Source organism: Macadamia integrifolia, unplaced genomic scaffold (genome assembly GCF_013358625.1).
Source record: "Macadamia integrifolia cultivar HAES 741 unplaced genomic scaffold, SCU_Mint_v3 scaffold484, whole genome shotgun sequence".
NCBI classification, from domain to species: Eukaryota; Viridiplantae; Streptophyta; class Magnoliopsida; order Proteales; family Proteaceae; genus Macadamia; species Macadamia integrifolia.
In genome coordinates, this window is record NW_024870464.1 from 260,278 (window position 1) to 281,982 (window position 21,705).

The 21,705-nt window shown below is 37.6% G+C and overlaps 2 protein-coding genes across 3 annotated transcripts in view; both read left to right on the forward strand.

The window, feature by feature from the left end:
- The first annotated feature begins 10,557 nt into the window (after window positions 1-10,557).
- LOC122068927 (TPD1 protein homolog 1-like) lies at window positions 10,558-11,307 on the forward strand. Its single transcript, XM_042632830.1, has 2 exons — window positions 10,558-10,694; window positions 10,799-11,307. The coding sequence occupies exons 1-2, from the start codon at window positions 10,637-10,639 to the stop codon at window positions 11,113-11,115; spliced, it is 375 nt and encodes a 124-aa protein (XP_042488764.1). The 5' UTR covers window positions 10,558-10,636; the 3' UTR covers window positions 11,116-11,307.
- Window positions 11,308-16,127: 4,820 nt separating this feature from the next.
- Window positions 16,128-21,705, forward strand: part of LOC122068938 (probable acyl-activating enzyme 17, peroxisomal) — a 56,165-nt gene continuing 50,587 nt past the window's right edge. The window contains exons 1-4 of one of the 2 annotated variants that reach the window (XM_042632845.1): window positions 16,128-16,143; window positions 20,051-20,333; window positions 20,852-20,981; window positions 21,058-21,326. In XM_042632845.1, the coding sequence (XP_042488779.1) occupies window positions 20,080-20,333; window positions 20,852-20,981; window positions 21,058-21,326 (653 nt within the window). In that variant the 5' untranslated portion in view covers window positions 16,128-16,143; window positions 20,051-20,079. Of the gene's footprint in view, window positions 16,144-20,006; window positions 20,334-20,851; window positions 20,982-21,057; window positions 21,327-21,705 lie in introns of those variants that run through there. The other variant, XM_042632844.1, reaches the window with a different exon arrangement.

Here is a 21,705-nt window from a genome sequence, read left to right on the forward strand (position 1 = left end):
CCGGATCTTCTCCGCTACATGTAAAGCTGATTGTAGAGAACTCTTTCCCAGTGGTCGAGCTGATTGTAGAGCACTCTCTTCCGGTGGTCAAGTTGATCGTAGAGCACCGTTGTGCGTTAGCATGCTTTGACGCAGGATCTTCTAAAGATGAAAGCACCCAAACATCGATTAAAGGGGGTAGTAGTGGTGGTAGTTTCCCAGAGCCCCACTGTCTCCCCGCCCCAACCATAGATTAGGGGAACAAATAGGAATGGGGAAGAGGGAGAGGGTGGCTACAAGCCCTCTCCCGTTGTTGTTCCCGGACCACCCACCCTTTCCTTCCCCTTCGCCCAGCCTGGTGAGGTATGAAGAGATAAGATCTCTCTAACGAAGTGAAGTGATAGGAAGACCTTTAAGAACAACATTGCAGTCACAACAGGACTCTGGGAGAATATTGTCCACCCGTGTGAGAAAGAATGAAAATTTATATGTTGGGGTCTTTACTGAGAAACCCGCATAGTATACTACAACAATTTGAAGAAATCCGCCATAGACTATAATTTGAATTTACTAGTCTTGTTGATTTGAGGCTTATTTCAATCATACAAACCTGTCAATCCTGGTATTCTCGCATTTCACCCTGGTCCAGTGTCCACTCCTTACGAAAATTCATAAGCCTTTTTTAGCACCACTTTAGCGAGTGCATTTTTTGAAAAATGGATAAAAAGTCAGTGGCATTGGCCCTAAGGCTGAACCATTTATTCCGTGCAACCGCTAAGTCAATTTTTGGCCGTTAAAATTGATTCTGCAACTGCTCTCCCCTTCCAACTAATCGGAAATTTTTATACCATATTGATAAGGCAGAGTTTCATTTTCATTCAATTTGCCTTTAAAGACAAAGTTTAGTGATAGTTTCGATTTGAGCTTTTTCCATTAACCCTCACTAGATCTTCATTTCCTTTCCATTTTACATGTGCAACTACACTATTAACTTATTCTTTTTAAAAGCCTTGTAAAGGGAAAGTACCTCACATTGCATATCATATGTTTATACTTCCTCGACATGTTACTTCAAGTACCAATCAGGTTCCTTAATGGGACCCATGTGCATACATTATATAGCGCAATTCTATGGATTGGAGATGTTGTTTGAAATCGATTAAAATCATATGTCCCTAACCCACACATGTGATATTTGATTTTGAGCCTAACAAATTTTTTTGTCTCACTATGTGGATTAAGGAACCATTAATTTTAATTAGGGATTTCAAAACATATTCTTAATGTGTATCTAATGTTTACTTTGTGCATCGTTATGTGTAGTGATATTGCCACTAAATATGTTATTGCGGAACCTCAACAGGGGTGAGAAATTGACTGGACCCAATAAGCAGAATTATCTAAAGTACATGACCACTGATATGGCCAAACACGCGCATGGTACTTCTGTTACACATCACCGTGATATGGACGTCTATAATGAGTGGGTGAAAAAGGTTCATGGTGTGCACTTTATTATGTTGAGCATCATACACGAAAACCTTATTGGTGAATATTAGAAATACACCACAACTAAATCTATGTGGGGCCAAGTGAAGATTGTCTTCGGAGATACATCTACTATGAGTTTAAGGAGCATGACCTTGAAGTTTGAGATATACAAGATGAACCCTAAGCATACTATGTTTGAACACCTTAGGATGGTCAAAGACATAATTCGAAAGCTAATTGATGTTGGGACCATCTTCATTGTCGAGCAGTAGGTACAAGCTATTATTAGGACACTTCCTGATTCTTAGGAACCTATAAAGCTCATTCTCACACACAATGAGAATATAAAGAATTTTACTGACATTTCTCAGTATGACGAGCTTAAGGTGGAGCGCCAAGAGGCAAACCATGTGATTGTCTTTTTCTCCCAAAGATGCAAACGCAAGACTTCTGAGTCTAATTTCAAGAGATAGGGCAACCTAGGAAAGCAGACCTGGGCTAAAAGCCAAGCATCGAAGGAAGGCAAGGCCACCAAGCACTAGAGTTGCAAGCATGGTAGAAAGAAGATATATCCAGGGTTAAGAACTCCATAACTTCTAAAAGATGAGGCACTTCGCTTGTGATTGCACTGAGCTAAAAGAGGTATCATTTCTAACCCTCTCTTATTGTACCTTTGTGTGTACTACTACTGTGGTTTCCAATATAGAGCCTTATTAGATTATAGATACTGGAGCAACGAATCTTATACCGACAAATCGAGCAAGATTATCGAAAGGTTTCAACCATATCCCATAATGCGTTCATAGTGAGGATGTTTAAGAATTGGTATTTATCAACTCATGATGCGTACTAGATACACCTTACTCTAACACCAAACATTCAATATAATATATTATTTGTTACAACATTGTTACCTTTAGGATTCTCTTTTCATATTGATAGTTGTACTTTGGATTTTATTTGAGTGGTATTATTATTGGACATGGAATCTTTTGTGATGGATTTGTTTAAATTATATTTAATTGATTTTTTTGCTTTTACTTCGTATATAGTTAATGCATGCGACAATTCTAAATCTGTTACTTGGCATGCTAGACTCGGACACATAGGGCAAAATAAGATGACTAAGCTAGCTAGAGAGGGCCTTCTAGGCCCACTCGCTAAAGTCAATCTCCCTATGTGTGAGCCTTGTCTAGTAGGTAACGCACATTGGTAGCTTTTTGGAGAGGCAATCTAAGCTACCCAGCTCCTTGAGCTTTTCCACTCGAACATATGTGGACTTATGAATGTTAACGCATGCCACGACACCTCTTATTTTCTCAAATTCATTGATGACTATTTGCGAAACGGTCACCACTGCGTCGCATTAGATTGCTTCAAATGCTTCGTGGCAAAGGTTGAAAATTAGTTAAGTAAAAGTTTAAAGATTATGTACACTTACTAGACACAAGAGTATATATCTGTCCAGTTTAAATAATTATGTGAGAAGAAGGACATTTGCAGGAAATAGACCATTCCTGACACCCCACAGAAAAATGGTATAGTGGAGAGAAGTAATATACACTTTTAAAAATGGTTAGGTCAATAATGACATAAGCTAACCTCCAAATATCCTTTTAGAGGGATGCTCTTTTACTACAACCTCCATCCTTAACTGGGGTGCCTTCACAATCAGATCCTTCCACCCCTATTAGTAATGGAAGGGCACAAAGTCCAAGTTGGGGCATAGGTGGTTACGTGATTCAGTAAGTTATATTCACAATGCCTCCCGTAAGTTTGGGAGGCTAACCCCTAGAGCTAGGAAACACATCTTTATAAGATATGCTGATAGCTCGGAGGGCTATGTTATGTACATTGAGCATCCTGATGAAGGAATCACTGAGATAGAGTCTTGCGATGTCATCTTTATTAAGATAGACATTCCTTGTATTAGTGATGCGAGTAGGGATCTTTATCTTTTTAAGTTGGAGGAAGAGGTAAAAATCTTATATACTCTAGGCAAGGTTGGGGAATTGACTCATCCTGTAATCACCAGAGAGAGTGAGACTGATCGACTTACTGGGAGTGTACCACTAGACGATTAGGATTTTCTCATGCACTAAAGCACTCATGGATAGTTACTCGTCATCATTTTGAGATTAAAGGGAAAACCTCATATGTGTTTTGAAAGATGAGAATGAGCCTGCTTTTGGAGGCACTCTCCTCATATGTTAAGAAAATGTGGTAAACTGCTATGGAGGATGAACTGAGTTCTATGAGTAAGAACTAGGTATAGGAGTTAGTCAGCATACCCATGGGTGTAAGATCATTGGGAACAAAAGATTTTTAAAGGTCAAATGCAAACTAGATGTTCAATTGACAAATATATGGCATGCCTTGTGGCGAAGGACTATACCAAAAGAGAGGTATAGACAATGATGAGATATTCTCTCCTATTGTGACATTTGCCTCTATTCACCTCATTCTAGCCATTAACTAAATTTAGAACTCTTTTAGATAAATGTTAATTATACATTTTCCTAAAGAGGACTAGACAAGGATATATTTATAGACTAATCACTGATTTTTACGTCAAAGGACAGGAGAAAAAAGCCTGTCATCTCAAACTTTCTATATATAGCCTCAAGCAATCATCTATGCAGTGATATGTTAGATTTTATCATGCTAATTATCTTTGTGGATTTTAAAATGACTGAAGAGGATCACTGTGTGTATGTGATACGATCCAAACGATACTTCTTTATTAGATTTTTGTATGTGGATGACATTATGTTGACTGAGAATGAATTGGAAATGATTGTCATCACTAAAGAGTGATTATCCTCTACGTTGAGATAAATGACATTGGTGAAGCCAACTTTGTTTTAGAGATCAAGATTAGAGAAATCACTTAAGAGTTTTCTTGGTTTGTCTCAAGAGATTTACGTAAAGAAGATATTGGAATGATTACATATGTAAAACTCAAAACCCATTAACATTCCTACAGATAAAGTGTGCTTTAACCCTTAAACAATACCTGAAGACTGATGAGAAGAAAAATCAAATGTCCAAAGTAACTTATGCCGCATCAATAAACATTTCAATGTATGTGATGATGTGCATGCATTCAAATATATGTTTTGTAGTTGCCATGGTTAGTCATTGCTAGAGTAACTCATGACCAGACCACTAGCAACCAATGAAGAGGACATTTCGATACCTTCTTGGGATCGCTGATCTCATCATTACATAGTTCAGAAGGCCATTTGGCTGAGGAGATTCCTATAATGACTTGTCATTACTGCTCATTCAGGAGATGCAATGTTAGTTCATTGTGATAGTATGACAGCTTTGACATCTGCTAAAGATCCCAAGTTCCATGGGAAAGCCAAGTACATACACATGAAACATCACTACATTAAAAATATGGTTGCGTGAAGGGAACTTATCTTGAAGTATATCTCTATGAGTAGAATGGTGGTTGATCATTTTTCCAAGCCCGTTGCTCGTGATGTTTTCCTTACTTAACACTTGAGGCCATTGTCATGAATGAATTGTATTTTGTATTTTGTGTGGCTATAAGGACTATACCCAAACACATTGAGTAGGATGCTGGGGGAGGGGTGTTGTTTAACAACCTGTCTCATGTGTATGGGCATAGAGAACACAAGTGGACACAATTTTTTTCCTTATTTTTACTAAAATATCACACTTCTTAATAAAAAAAAATGTTCTCCAGTTGTATGGCCACTGTGTCAACATGAGGACCAATGAAGAGGTGGACAGTGGCCTCAATAGGGGTCGGGCTATGCAACGAGATAGCGTAAATTTTACTTCATAAGAAGAATTTCTCCCATCATAAATTTGAATCCCTGATTCACATCGTAAGATTTTCAGACATTTTATCCTTATGAAAGCGTTTTCTTGAGCAAGCGGTAGGAGAAAATATTATCATATATGGAAGGATAGTGAAGTTTTCATGCTAGGAGAGAGAAAGAGAGGACATTGTTGTTTTCCCTATTTTTATGGGATTCCATTTTTTTCCAAATAGATAATTGGAAAAGGAATGTTTTTTGTAAAATATATGTTTCTGTTATTTATTTCAATATAAAATGAAAAAAAAAAAACCATACTAGTAATCAAATAATATGGGGAGTGAGCGTAGCTACTGCCTTAGTGTAGATATCAATGGAACATAAATAGATGTGGGATTTTTATTTATCTTGAGGGTAGGATGATCATTTCACCTTCCCTGTGTAGTTGTAGAAGTTACTTTGCTTTCTTGCGTCTTTTTCCCTTATGTATAATATCATTTGAAAAAAAAAAATTACAAAACAAAATTATTTGTTTAATCATACCATTTGTTGGAAAACACCAAAATACAAAATTAGAGAACAAATTTATTGTAAAAAGATGACAATTGTCAATTACTGTTAAAAAGAATTATAAGTATTTCATTAATGCTTAAAGAATTTTTTTATCCACAATAGATCATTGCCTGGTTGTCCAACCCTTGCATGAGTGCAAGCCAATGAGAGGGCACGTAGGGACATCTATTGAATCGGATTTTTTTTTTTATTTCATGGGGGTACTATGGTAATTTTGGGTATTCTAGTGTTTGGGCACAGGATCTACACGACCAGATGGCATGTTTTTTGTTTTTTTTTTTTTTTTTTTTTTCTTTGGTCACTTGCACGAGTGTATTTTATTATTTTTCTCTTCCAAAATTAAATAAATAAATAAAGGGAGAAAGAATCATGTACGTCTAGTGTTCCCTAAGCCTAGACACATTTGGGTGTGAAAAGATCTAGCTGCCCCTGCATGGGTTAGGTATTTTCATGCTCACCTATGTCTGGGTTTAGAGGGTGAGGATAGGCAAAGGTCTTTCCCCATAAATATTTGTTCTCTCTCTCTCTCTCTCTCTCTCTCTCTCTCATATGGAGTAATTGAGTGTAGTGATTTGGGTATTTACCCACAAAAAAAAAAAAAAAAAGGAGTGCAGTGATTAGGGTTTTGTGAAAATCCTGATAAGTGTGGAGGAGTTTGGATCAAAGGTAACACAAATTTGTACGTGTGGGAAGGGCTCACTGCGACAAGGTTAAGATCGCATGGAGGCTCTATACTTGTGGAGTTTCATACAATGATCGAAACGCTTCCATTGATTATTTATTGAATTGCCGACACTACCTACCGGTAGAACGATCCGAATCGTTTCTGCATCATCCAACTAATATAAAACTCATTGGATGGCACAAATTTTGCTCACCTAATCGCATAGAGCATTAGGACTGAGAGACTACATCTCAAATAAGGCACCCCTTAAGCTTGGATGACGCCTAATCTTTGATGATTAGTATATGTGGGCCCTAGTCTTAAAAGCAAATTATCTTTTGAACATGTTTGTTTTTTATCCCACAACCGTAAAGGAAATGAGATCACTTACATGGAATATCATTACAAGTATTCTCCCAACCCTAAAGAGAATGGTTTTCTTAAAAATTGGGAATGGAAACAAAACTAGATTATAGATGTCATTTGTACCTAATTTTTCTTTACATATTATCTCTGGTTCTCATGGTGTTATTTTTTCTCTAAGCTGGGTTCGTGACTTCATAATGGTAAATGTTTGGAATTTTAGTCTCATATCCTCTACTACTAGTAAATAAAATCTTGAACATTTTGATTTTCATAGATGTTAATAGATAGTGGTCTTGACAACATAATAGGATAGACTAGAGATAAATTAGGGATTTGATTTTCTTAATAGAGGAAGCTGGCCTCATTTCTCATAGAGATAAAATAGGAATTAATCATTTTTCCCTTTCTTCTTTTAACATTACTAATTAATAGGCAACAAAAGAGACGGTTACACAACTTATCTTAGTTACAACTCACCACTACCTCTGCATAATCTAAAACAAACCCACAATGATTCAACAACACACTCCCTAACAACTCTTCCAGTAACCTATATCGACTCAATAACTTACTCTAATTAATCCACTTTGACTCAATAACTTACTCCAATGACAATACTAATAACTACTAAATAACATGCAAGATGTGTGTATGATGCACGTAACAAGTCCCTCCCCCTTAAGGAATGGGCTTGTCCTCAAGACCCTAATCGGGAAATGGCTTTTTTTGGACTTTAAACCTTCCCATGTTATTGCCTTAAAAGTAATCGCTTCATTATCACAAGCTTCAATGAAGAACAACTTTTTACATCATTGTCCAGGGACAAAATTTCTATTGTAGTTATAGCATAAACCCTTCGCATGTCTCTCTTGCATTTCTACAGGTGACATTCGTCGAAGTAAAAGAATAGAACCATTGGGGATTGTCTCTTTATTTGCCATAAGGGTTTCTTCCACATCTAATGCTAGGGCACTTTATTGTTGTAAGGACTTACGAGCTTTGTACAAGCTGGCTAACCCAATAGCAACATAAAGGGTTGTGGGTCACCCTGCCAAAACATCTGCCTTATGTCCTTTAACCCGCAGATGAAGTAACTCACCTGATGTTTAGGGGTAGATACCCCACTTTTGATAACAACTTTTCAAATTTAAAATAATAGTCACGCACTGTACAAAGTTGCTGCATTTTATCCAACTCCCAAAAAAAAAAAAATCCTAAAACTGAGTTAGTCCAAAACGCACATGCAATCCTTCATAGAAGGCTTGCCAAGAAAATTTAACTCACCTTGCTCAAATAGTTGGTACCAGAGTTGAGCTTCTCCTTCTAAATGAAAAGAAGCCAAGGCCATTTGCTCCTCCTCGGTTGTCTGATGGAATTGAAAAAATCGTTCAACCCAACAAGTCCAACTAGTGGTGTCCTCATCTCCTTGAAATGAGGAAAGTAGAGATTCACCAATTTTGGTGTGAAGGAATGTTGTGAGGTCATTGCACGCAAGGGTGGTCGAATTCCAAATTATGGGTTGGTGCTCGTGAGAAATGTCTAACTTCTTGTTCGGTGGGAGGTGGGAAGCTGCTCATCCTCTCAAAATTCTGTCAATTTATTTAGAAGTTTCTGCTGCCCATCAGGTTTTGAAAGAATTTATTGTTGACTTTCTTACAATGCACTAACTTCTCCTTCTGTTCGTTCCATTCTCTCGTCCATGTTCTGTCTCGGATACCAAGTTGGTATGTACTGGACTTGCCCACGCTTACCTATTTTGACAAGGGAAGGTATAGGACAGACTAGAGATAAAGTAGGGATTTGATTTACTTAATAGAGGAAGCTGACCTCGTTTCTCATAGAGATAAAATAGGAATTAGTTCTTCTTCATTTTCTTCTTTTCACATTACTTAATCGGCAACAAAAGAGACAGTTACACAACTTATCTTAGTTACAACTCACCACTACCTCCACATAATCTATAACAAACCCGTAAGGACTTAACAACACACCCCCTAAAAACTCTTCCACTAATCAATATCGACTCAATAACTTACTTTAATTGATCCACTTTGACTCGATAACTTACTCCAATGACAATACTAATAACTACTTAGTAACCGTGCAAGATGTGTGTAAGATGCACCTAACATTTTTACCCTTGGGTTGTACCAGTGGATCAGTATCAGATCGTACAAGAATCAGGATCGCCATCAGCCAATATGAATCTGATATGGGCGATTACACCGATCTTGGACCAATTTCTTGAACCATTTGCGGACCTGACAGATCCAATATTTGATGGATATTGTTCAACACTATAGAAGACAATTTGACGTTGTGAGTGCGTTGGGACATGCTCACAATGGCGAATCAAGTTTATTGAATGATGAATTCAACACTATGTGTTGAATGTCATATTGTACAACTTTGATCAGTTCTATTTTGAGATAAACTAGTTACAACTTGAAGTGGGTTGGACTAGGCCAATCCAAGATTGGTCTTAGAACTCTTGGACTTGTATATCTTAGGCTCTATATGTCTAAGTCGAATGATTAAAAACAATTTTTAGTATCTTGTATAGTTTGCTTAGTATGAAAATGGGGGATTGCACTAGTCAATGAAGGTCGTCTCCAGTGTGAATCCCACTCAATTAAAATTGAAAATTCTCCAAATTAAAGGGATAATTCATTTTCGTACCAAGTTTGAATTTGACGAAATAATACATTGCTTGGGTGTACTGGCAAATTTTCAGGTTGAACAACCACATTTCATCATAATTTCCCTCTAGGGGCATTTTAGTCATTTTACATGAATAATTTTATAGACATGCCAGGGAACATGGTAAATCCCCAGTCCTTAGCCCCGAGAGATATTCATCATCATTAGAACAACCTCCGGGGTGACAAAATGAGGTGTCTACAACAATGACTCCATGAAACTTCTGGAGATATAGGGATACCCTTGCATGACACATTTCATTAGTTTCTGTTAAATATTTTCGTACCACTAGCTCAACTGAACTCCAATTGAATTATTCCCTAGTAGCAACACATAATTATTATTTTTTAATATTTAATCATCTAAAGGATGTGCAGTTACATTCCAGAATCAAGATTATAGATGTCCCAAAGCATATTTTGTAATTCTCATGGGGAATGAAAATGGAATCGATCATGAAACAATTGTGTGATACTACTTCATCTATCATTTGAAATATCTGTTTTCTTTCACAGTTTATGGCAGTAAGGCTTATCATACACCTCAGTGACCTAATACTCTGCCTGAAGCAAACCGACAAATTTGACATTACTCTAATTACAGTTAGTATAAACAAGTTCAACCACTTTTTGTTTGGTATATTTCTCAATCCAACATAGGATATCAAATACGTGACTGATATAACCATCACATAATAATTATATCACAAATACAAAGGGCTCACATCCATTAAGTAGGGAAAACCTATCCATTCATTGACCTTATTTGGGTATGGCACTATGCTTGCTTTACATTTTTGCCTTTTATAAAGCATCTTCTTTTGTGTTAGTTAGATTTATTAAATTGCTTCTTATTATTGATCTGTTACACGGGTTAGGTGTGGTTGCGTGTAATTGATGAGATTTATTGTTGGATGTAAATCTTAAAATCAGGAGTGTTCAAGCGGTTCTCATTAACAACAATATTGCTACTTATGCACTAGTTTTATTTTGTTTCTCACGTATAAAATGAGAATAAGCTGAGGTCTCTCCTTCACATTTTCAAGCAAAAAGAAAATAATATCAACAAAATGGGTGTTGCTCTCAAAATTTTTTATGCAATTCTCATATCCAGTCTGCTAGGAAAGGGTGAGTTTCATATTAGTATATAGATAAACAGATCATGTTTATTTATTTATTTTCATTTATTTTCTAGTGATATTTCATCTGTTTTGCTCCCTTCTTTTGAACAGGAATGGGTGGATGTTCCATCCATAGCCTTAAGTTAACTCAAAGTATGACTGGAGTAATGATTGGAAGGAAATTTGAGTATGTGGTGGTTGTAACTAATGAGTGCAATTGTGAACAAGGAAATATTAATGTCAACTGCAAGGGTTTCCACACAGCTAAGAGCATTGATCCTTTTCTGTTCAAACATGATGGTGCAGATAGCACAAAATGCGTCCTCATCAATGGATATCCCCTTGGCAATCACCAATCAGCATACTTCAAATATGTATGGGATAGACCATACCCCTTCACTGTGGTGGATGGAAAAATGACTTGCTAGAAGGCTTCAAGGCTTCTTCTGTTATGTGCTGGGGCATCTTATGTTTAACTATATATGCCACCTTATATTCTTCTGATCTGTGCAGGGGACATCTTATGTTTAACCATGCCAATTAGTGTTCTAAGTGTGTAACTATTTAGCTTGTTCTGTTAGCATTTATTAAATAACGATAGAGGTCTACTTATGTGTGCTCATGGTGTATCAGCTTTGATCCTTGTTTCTTCCCCCACCCCCCATCCATTTTGGTGTTTCCCTTTCTAGATTTTTATGTATCCCCTTTGATATTTGTTTTTTTCTCTTTGTTAGGATCTTCTCCCTCGCCTAGCTTTTGGGACTATTGTTTGTGTTTTCTTTTTTCTTCTTTTTTTCCTTCAATATATATGGTAATTTACAGCACCACCCCTAGAGCATGCCACAATTAGAGAGACACCCTTGTATAATACTAAATTATGCTCTCACCCCTGCCGTCAGTCACTATTAAATGACGAGTTGAAATGACGGTTGCACCCTTTTGACTAAATCACATGACCAATCCATATTTTACCCAAGTCCCTTCTTACCTTCCTCCACCTCCTTCTTCTTCTTCTTCTTTTCACGAAACAACAAAGCAATTGATCAACTAACAAAGTTGATCAGACTCGGTCTCGGGGTTTCTGGAAAATACTAGAGCCTCCAACCTTGTCCCGTGGGCCACTCTTTCCTCCTGTCTTGTGAAACGTCTAGAATTTTTTGGAACCATTTGAGAGTTGAAATAAATATCTATGTGGCCTTCTTCAGAAATGCTCACCAAGAAGGATCAGAAGAAGAAATCAGAATCGAAAACTATCCTAATCCAGAAAGCCACCTATCTCTTGTCGGAGATCCACTGAAGATATCACAATGGACAGTCCGTATTTGTGGAGCTCATCTCTCCTTCGCTATCCTTCCTTCACAAGAGAGGTTCCCATTCATCGTTGTCAAACGAATTCCCCGAAGGATGAGTGTAGTCTCTCTAATTATGACATTCTCTTGGGGTGACGATGTAAATTACCTTAATATATATTTATTCATTCAAAAGAAAGTGTTCTCATGGACTGGCCAGGGTTCAGCATTTGTTGGATTTTAAGTAGACCAACATATGTAAATACCTCTAGACTTGGCCAGAAATGGTTAGATCTGGGTTTCACCTATTTATTTGGCAGCACTGCATGCCTCTGTTCTAAAATTTTAAATTATCACTCCAATGCATGGATGAGTTGCAAGCTTTGTTTGTTTAGGTGAAAAATGGGTGGAATAAAAAAAGAATGATACATTTGTTTCATACCTTAAGGCTTGTAATTTACAAGTCTTGCCTCCTATAGTCCTATAAAGGCTAAACGTAAATCAAATGTCGGTCTCGTAACAGGTTCCATGGGGAAGGGAACTTGCTATCGAATGTGGATCGATATTTATTATGTCGATTATATCCATTTTGCTAACTTTAATTAAGTCTTTCCCTATAGGACCAAAGACATGCCACATTGATTTTAGACCTTAGTTTGAACTTTCTAACCGGGTTTCGGCTGCTAGCCCTTTAGGACTACACCCCCCCCCCCCCCCCCTTTTTGCATTGATGCCATCTCTTTCAATCTAGTGGTTAAACATTTTTTTTTCTTCAAATCACACTTAAATTTATTAAAGCTTAAATGGTGAATAAGTGTGTTTGCTTTAAAAATTATTTTCTTGAGGAATCATAGAAATACCATAATAATTTCCAAAAAAAAAAATTTGATCTCAATCTTATCACTATTCTTCAAAATGTTAATCAATAGATATCAGACTTAAAATTTTCACCTTCTCTTGATATTGATAATCATGTTTTTTCTAATACAAATGACCTAGAGTGTAGGTTAGAAAGGTGTCCAAATCTTCCTTTTTTGTGATTAAGAAAAAAAGAAAAGCACATTCATGTTTAATGGGTATAAACGGCTAAGAATTAGAACAACATGAACCGTCGAGGGTTGATTTTGGTTAAATTTTTTATCAACTTGACTATAAGAAAAATAAATTAAAGCTGGAAACATCTTGTATTGAGTGCATCTTTTGTTTCCTTGGATGGATCACATATTTATGTATTTGAGGGTCCTATATCCATGCATGGTTCTCACAGCCATATATATGGCTTGCATAATTCATATTTTTATTTAATTTCAGTTAGTCTTATTGTAAAATCTTGCAATATTTTATATCATACTTTACCAACCAGGAAACAAATATTGGAAATTTTTACATTTTATATTTTCAAATAAAATTTACACTTAAACAAATGGAGCAAAAATAAATAAAATAGATGAAAAAGAAACTTAATTAATGGTGGAAATTTTTACCAGGAATCACAGATATTCCGGGTTAAAGCATCATAAATTTTTCATTCCGGGTAAAAGCTTGACAAAACTTTCATTTGATTTGGCTGTAAAATATTTCTTCTATCCATGATTTGCTTGACACACTCTTTCACAATCACACTAGTTCTAGGAGTCTATGACCGAGAATGAGAGCTTTCGTTGTTCCTCAGGTCCTAATCTGTCGTCACAATCATTTTATGTCTCTGCAACAATAATGAAAGAAAGGCACAAATCCTCTATTAGTTCATCATCTGCATTTTTATTTCCTTTGATCGATTCCTCTCCATTTGTGTTCATTTTTGCAACCAGATCATTGAATGATAATTTGAAGGTCAATGGAGCTTTTAATGTGAGATCTTGATCATTTTTAGTTGCTTTTGTCTTTTGAGCCTGGAATTCAATGATTCACTTTTTCATCAATCTATGAAACTTGATTATCGATTCTTTTGCATGACTATTACTTGGGCTCTATTCGTTTGATAGGTAAAAAAGGGTGAGAAACTTGTGAGGATGGATCCACATGTTATAAATAATGGGATATATATTTTTTAATGGGGGTGGGATTTGGTTAGAGAGAGAGAGAGACGAAATGAAAGTGGGAGGAATTTTACAGGAGAAAGACAAACACAAAAAATGAATTTTCATGAATAGTGCCACTTTGAAAGTGAGTGGTATGGGAAAAAGTAGTGTGCCACATCACTAGCCAAGAATAAATTGCATTTCATGAGGTTGTATGGTAAATTTTCCACTCCACCTAATCAAATACTCATATTTGTGGTAATTTATATGAAACAAGTACAAGTTTCTCACCCCTATTTACCTTTCTCACTTTTTTCCATCAAACAAACAAGGCCTCAAGGATTAACTTTGTCTTTGTTTTCTTATTCATTTAGTTGTTGAAGATGGGAAAACTTTGTCTACTATTGGTCTTCGTCTTTCACATTATATTGATCCTAGATGGCATTAGAAAACTGCCATTTTTTGTGATCGTTCTTAATATTTTGTATGATAGTTGATAGAATGCCTTTTTTTTTTTCTTTAATAAAGGAAAATGTTGTCTTTTACCCATAGTGAAGAGAAGAGAATCAAAGGGACATCCTCCTTCCCCTATTGTACCTCTCCCTTGTATTACCTGGGTATCTCTCAATCATGGATATAGAGAAACTTTACCCTAGAAAAATGTGAAAATAGAGGTGGGTTTCCAATATTTTTTTTTCACAAAATAGTTGTTGCCAATTTAATTATGGGGTTTCTACCAAAAAAATAAATAAATTATGCGGACACCTTCTCTTGGCTCCGGCTCTAGCTCCGGCTCCTCTCCATAGTGTCCAGGGAACAGGGAACCATCTCATGGCTAGGAGGACCTAGGCATGTGTCCCTAGGTCACCCAAGTCTGAGATGCCTCCCTGTTCCCTGGGCTCTATGGAGATGAATCTTTCCCCTACTCTTCACAGTGAAGAACTTCCTGACAAAAGAGAGCATTGGATGACTTGGGGTGGGGGAGCGGGGTATTGGTCCATTCATTCGGTAAGAGGGAGATAAAAGATGTCCAACTATGAAAACTTATCATGAGAAAAGGTTACTCTCTTACATCCTTTTGTGATGAATTTTTTTTTCTTTCTTGGGAACAGACAAAAATTAAGTGATTATTCTTTGCAGTGAGTGCGGCGGTGCGGTGAGCATCAGATGGATAAGAGCATCCAGGCATGTGCCCGAGGTCCTCTCGGCCATCCGATGCTTATTGCACCACCGCAATCACTGTAGAAGATGTTTTTGCATAAAAATGTGGGATGGGTGTTAATGCTGCCAAATGGCATTTTAATTGTAGCTAAAATTTCATGGACAAGTGGGCACAAAGTCTTTTAGTCACGTCAACTTTCAATAGAAACATAGTAGTGTCGGTACACCATGTTAGGCTTAGTTGACCTTTTTTTTTATTTCCACCCTCAATCGAGTTAAGGGTTTCATGGATTAGCAGTTTGTGGTTGGGAATAAGGGTGTAAATTGGGACGGTTTTGGATAATTGAACCTTAGTTTGTGGTTCCTAATCACTTCAGATTCTGTGATTTCTAATCATAGGCAAATAAATAATTAAGTATATATTTTTTAAAACATATAAATAATTAAATTCTCATTCCTAAGCATATAAAAACCAGCTATCCATATGCATGCAAATAAAAATATGAAAAAAAAAAAAAAAAAAAAACACTTAGAATGAAATCTCCATTTCTAAGTATACTCATAAATTTAAAATACAAAGGGGTGAGAATGCGAAACTAATCTCCACCATTGGGACTAATGTTAAATAGCTCTAACCAAATCACCACTCAACTAATCACATGTTGATGCATATGACTATGACTCATAGTCACATAGATTTCACTTTCTTCTTTTTTTCTGTCTTTTTGTTAAAAACATCAACTTTCACATCTTGCATACCCAAATCAATATCCCTCAATAATCAAAATACTATGAACTGGTATAAAATTCAAAAAATGGAAAAGAAAAATGAAAATATCATTCTCTATACATCACTTTGTCTTTGTCAATATCATCAACCTTTCCAAATCACAAAAGGAGTTTCTTCGTGTTGAAATTGTAGAAGGAAGAGAGAGAGAGAGAGAGAGAGAGAGAGAGAGAGAGAGAGAGAGAGAGAGAGAGAGAGGTTTCTCATCGGATTGTGCCAGTGAAAGACCTATCAATGTTGCAAACTCACAGATGACACCATGGCTGAATTTTCTTTCCCCTTCAATACCCTCGCACCCGGATGTCGGTATGAAATAACCATAGTGATGCTCGTGGACTCTCTTATTGGTTGAGGTACAGGCACACCTTTATTTTCTTGGTAAAGAATCAAACCAATAACTTTATGAGTGGATCAATTCCAATCTGATACCTGGTTCGGTCTTAAATTGATCCCCTTACGTGGGAGGAAGAGCCACGTCAGCTTTAATGGGGTTGGTTAATCTAATCTAAAGTCATTCGAATTTCACTCCTAAATTGAGCTTACCCTAGTCCTGAGAAAGAACTGAAAAGCACTAGATGAGGAGCCACGTCAGCTTTTTTGGTTCTTATCCTAATCTAAAGTTCTATCTTAACGAAGAGAGCCGATTGAACGGGGAATTGGGGATGTAGGAAGTCGAGTCACTCTAATGCTTCTTACACGTGGAAACACCGATGTATGTGTGTCTACTCTACACCTATGCACAACTGTTTTCAAAAATCAGAATCCGGTTGTGCATGTGTGTGTTCAGGAATCAGAATCCGATTGTACACCTCTGCGCAACTGTGTTCAGAAATCAGAATCCGTGCTCTTCACCAAGTGTTCAGTTATGTTAACCCAGTGGTTACAAAGGAAATTAATAATCTCTTATGTCCTGAATCAACTGTAGAGGATGTGAGGAAAGTCCTCTTTGCCATAAGCTCCTTGAAGTCACCAGGCCTTGATGGGCTTCCACCCGGCTTTTTCCAAAGGTTCTGGGAGCTTATTAATATTGACATGCATAACTTTGTCTCTGAATTTACCTGCATAACTTTGTCTCTGAATTTTTTAGAATAGGTCATATGCTTAAGGAGCTTAATGGTGCCATGATTTGCCTTATTCCGAAAATTCCAAATCCAGAATCTGTAGATCAATTTCATCCCATCAGTTTGTGGGGTGTAGCTTTCAAAGTCATCACAAAAGTTATTGCAGATCGTCTTCATGGAGCTCTTAATCAGATCATGGCACCTAATCAATCGGCCTTCATCCCATCAAGAATTATCTCGGACAATATCTTTATGGCACACGAAATGTTTCACTACATCAAAAAGAAGACCAAGGGTCGAAAGAAATATCTTGCTTTCAAGCTTGATATGAAGAAAGCCTCTGACAGTCTCGAGTGGACATTTAACGAAAGTATGCTCCTTCGGCTAGGCTTCCACTCCCGTTGGGTTTCTTTAGTGATGGCATGTATCAAAACTGCCAATTATAATATTCTTAGCAATGGGGTTGTTCGTGGTTCTATTAACCCATCTCGTGGGATACAACAAGGAGATCCTTTATCCCCTGCTATCTTCATATTATGTGCACAAGTCTTAACCTCTGTCATCTCGCAAGCAGAAGATCTTTACCTCGTTAGAGGCATCAAGGTCCGTAATAGAGCACTTCCTATTTCACACTTAATGTTTGCAGATGATTGTCTTCTATTTTTAGAAATGAAATTGCAAGAGGTGTGTAACCTCAATACTTGTTTGGATCTATATCATCGAGCAAGTGGGCAATGCATTAACTTGAAAAAATCTAGCTTGACATTTAGTCATAATACTTCAAGCAAGTTTAAGAGGTGGTTCTCTAGAGTTCTTAAAGTGCCATATGGTGAAGGACCCTCTAAATATGTTGGTCTGCCAATAGAGTTTGGAACATCCAAAGCCCAAGTATTCAAGGAAATCAACGATAAAGTCTCCAATAAATTTCAAAATTGGAAACTTCATCTTCTCTCACATGTGGGGTGTGAAGTGATGCTCAAAGCAATTGCTTTTGCCATGCCCAACTATACAAGCTCACATTTTAAACATCCTAAGGCGATCCATAACAATTTCACGAAGATGGTAGCAAACTTCTTTTGGGGCAAATCTGAAAATGAACCCAAGATGCATTGGATCCCATGGGCTAGGCTTTGCCACTCAATAGAAAAAGGGAGATTGGGATTTAGAGACTCGGCCCTTCATAACTCTACCCTTCTCTCCAAAGTGGCTTGGCGCTTATGGAGTCAACGGGAATCAATGTGGGCACGTTTCATGAAGAGTATATATTTCCCACACAATATTTCCCACATTCCAATTTCTTGGATGCCTCTTTGGGTCACCAACCATCATGGGCTTGACGTAGTGTTATTGAAGGGAGAAAAGTTTTATTGGATGGGCTCCTTTGGAGGGTGGAAAGTGGAGAATCCATCAGCATATGGGATGACAAATGGATTCCCAATTTAAAAGGCTATAAAATCCAATCACCAAAACCTGAATGTTGTTCTCTTTCTAAAGTGGCAAAGCTGATCAATCAAGAAAATAGGATGTGGAAGCGGGACCTCATCTATTCAATCTTTCATCCCTTGGATGCTTAAGAAATTCTGAAAATCCAACTTAGTCTCTTTCCAAGAAATGACTTTCAGATATGGGGTGCAGTGAAGAACGGAGTCTTTTCGGTGAAATCTGCATACTGTATGCTATCAAACCAATCTTTTGAGAACATTCCTGCAAGAGCTTCTACTTCCAATCAGTCACACTGGAGTCATGTTCTTGAGGAGGTTTGGAAGCGCATTTGGACATGCCAAACTCTCCCAAAAATTAGAATTTTCCTGTGGAGGGTGTGTGGCCAAGGTTTGGCCTTGGGAGAAGCTCTCACTCACCGTAAAGTTCCAATTGATCCTTCGTGCCAGCGTTGTAGCGCTCCCACAGAATCTATTGATCATATTCTTCTTAGTTGTCCTTTTGCCCATGCCGTTTGGTTTGGAAGCTCGCTTTCATATGTTGTTCCGCAATCAGAGGAGCCCATCTTTTATCGATGGATTAAAGGTTGGGATGCTTTTAATGCGGGTAGCAAACTTGGTAACAAGAAAGCTATGGGTTTGGCATCTTTCGTAGCTTGGTTCATTTGGATCGCCCGCAACGATTTCATGTTCAATCGGCGGAACTGGAGCCCTATTGAAGTTGCATCTGTAGCTCAAAATGCCCATACAGAATTTATTCAAGCTACCAAGTCAAAAAGCCCATCCAATTCATCAAGTACCTCGACCACTGCCTACAATATTCAAGCTACTCCTTGGAGTCCTCCCACTTTAGGCAGGTTTTAAGTTAATTGTGATGCTTCAAAGCATCCAAACCCTCAAAAAGGTGGTCTTGGCTTCTTGGTTCATGATTACCGGGGCATATATTGGTTAGCGGTCTCCGAACCCACACAATTTGGGACCGTTCCTATTGGGAAAGCTATGTCAGTTCGTAATGCTCTCCTTTACTGTATTGGAGAATGCTATGACAAGGTTCAGGTGGAGACCGATAAAATGGAGCTTGCTATTTTCATTAAAGAAACCACCAAATCAGCTTCTATAGAAGTTGCTCCCATTATTCAGGATATACATCTCCTTATTACCTACTACTTTTGTAATGTAATGTTTCACATATATGTAGAGAGACTAACAACATTGCTGACTCTCTAGCTAGGAGGGCTCTGTCGTTTACATGTCCGATAGTTTGGCCCACTTTCACTCCTTGGCTCCAAGAATCATGTAATCTGAAAGCCTCGGCTATGCCTCGTTCTTCATCTCAAGGAATTCATCTTTCACCAAAAAAAAAAAAAAAAAGAAATTAGAATCCGGATCTCTTCCTTTGATATTTTAAATCAACGGATCAGGGACGTGCAAGAACGATCTCTTCCCGGAACCTGATCCGGTCTCCCTCCCCTGCAGGTAACCTACCCCTCCATATCACACTTTCAATGGGGTGTGGGGACCACAATGAGAAAGAAATCCTTTATGTCCGATTTCTCTGAAGATACTACACGAAGCGACACGAAGCGAAACAGGGTAGAGCCGTAGAGAGAGAGAGAGAGAGAGAGAGAGTGTTCATGGCATTCAAGAGCTTAGATTGTATTACGGTGGAAGATATTGCTTCTCTCGGGATTTCTTCCAATGTTGCAGAGAAACTCCATGGAGATCTCACTAATATCATTAGAAATTACGGGAACGCCACGCCGGAGACATGGAAGCACATCACTAAAAGCCTTCTAAACCCTGACCTCCCTTTCTCGTTTCATCAGATGATGTATTACGGATGCTACAAGGATTTCGCCTCTGATCCTCCTGCTTGGATGCCCAATTCGTAAACTTCTCACCAAACTCTGCTTCTCAGTTTCATTCCTCTGTTCATGGATTGGTGTTCAATTCCCTTATGAATCCTAACATCTATTCCTAACGTTACTTAAATTATGAGAGGGATGTGTTGTAAACGAATTTCTGCAAAATTCAAATTTATCTGCAATGTTAATAACTTTACGAAGTCATCGTTTTACCTAAATGTCTGTATTACTTTGTCCTAAATAAATCAATACACTGATCGTGATTTATTTTTTCTGAACAGTTTTATTCCTTCTTACTGCAAATGGAGAATTCTGAATCATTATAGAGTTTAGAAATTATGAATTTCCAAAAGGAAAAGAGTTCTGGAGTTCTTATTATTATGCATTTTCTAGAAGTTAGTCTCAGCCATGCATTGGATTGTAGAGGCACTGCAATGAAAAGGGGATATAAAAGATGCATCATTCTCTGTGTCATTCATTCTGTAATCTTTTGTTGGTGATATATTTTATTAAATAGTTTTAATTGCTGATGTATGGGCAGGGAGAGTGCGGTTATGACCAATGTTGGCCGGTTTCTAGAGAGACATGGAAGAGAGTTGCTTGGTTCGAGATACAGGGATCCCATCTCCAGCTTCTCTGATTTCCAGAAATTTTCAGTTTTGAGCCCTGAGGTATCACTACTAGGTTTTGTTCTTCTGAATCTTATTTTTGGCAGATGGTGAGTCATTATTTACTTTACGTTATTAGGTTTGTTGGAAACTGGTATTGGGTGAGATGGATATCTCCTTTTCGATACCTCCCTCATGCATTTTACGTGAGCTACCCGCCGAGCAGAGTCACTTATCTCTCCCTGGAGGCCAATGGTTACCAGGAGCATTTTTCAATTCATCTCGGAATTGCTTGGATTTGAATGGGAAGAGGAATGCGTGTGATATAACAGTTATATGGCGTGATGAAGGGGAAGATGATCTACCTGTAAAACGAATGACGCTTGAGGAATTGCGTTCTGAGGTTTGGTATGTTACATTTCATTTTTATTATGTTTACTGTCATCTGTTCATGAATTTCTGTTCTTGTTGCATCATCAAGTCAGTGCTGGAAGGTTGAAAGTTTCTTAAGATGATATACTTAATGTAAGGCTAAGTCACAAGTGACTCCACCCCAGAATAGGATCTTAAATGCAACCAGTTTGGCAACTAATTTCAGTCTCGGCATAGACTTAAAGAAACACACTAAAAAATAAAAAATCTAACAGTGGAGATCTTCCTTGTACAAGAATAGGTAACTTAAAGAAACACACACTAAAAAGGAAACAGATCTTTGAGACAAAAATCTTCTGGAAGAATCCATTATGGGGCCCGTAGCTCTGTTCACATGAAGAGTAACCACGGGCAC

What these genes read in the sequence shown, in the direction of transcription:
- LOC122068927 (XM_042632830.1), top strand. Translation starts at nt 10,637, where the DNA reads ATGGGTGTTGCTCTCAAAATTTTTTATGCAATTCTCATATCCAGTCTG. An exon ending in ATCCAGTCTGCTAGGAAAGG is followed by an intron (nt 10,695 to 10,798) that starts GTGAGTTTCATA and finishes TCTTTTGAACAG; the next exon opens with GAATGGGTGGATGTTCCATC.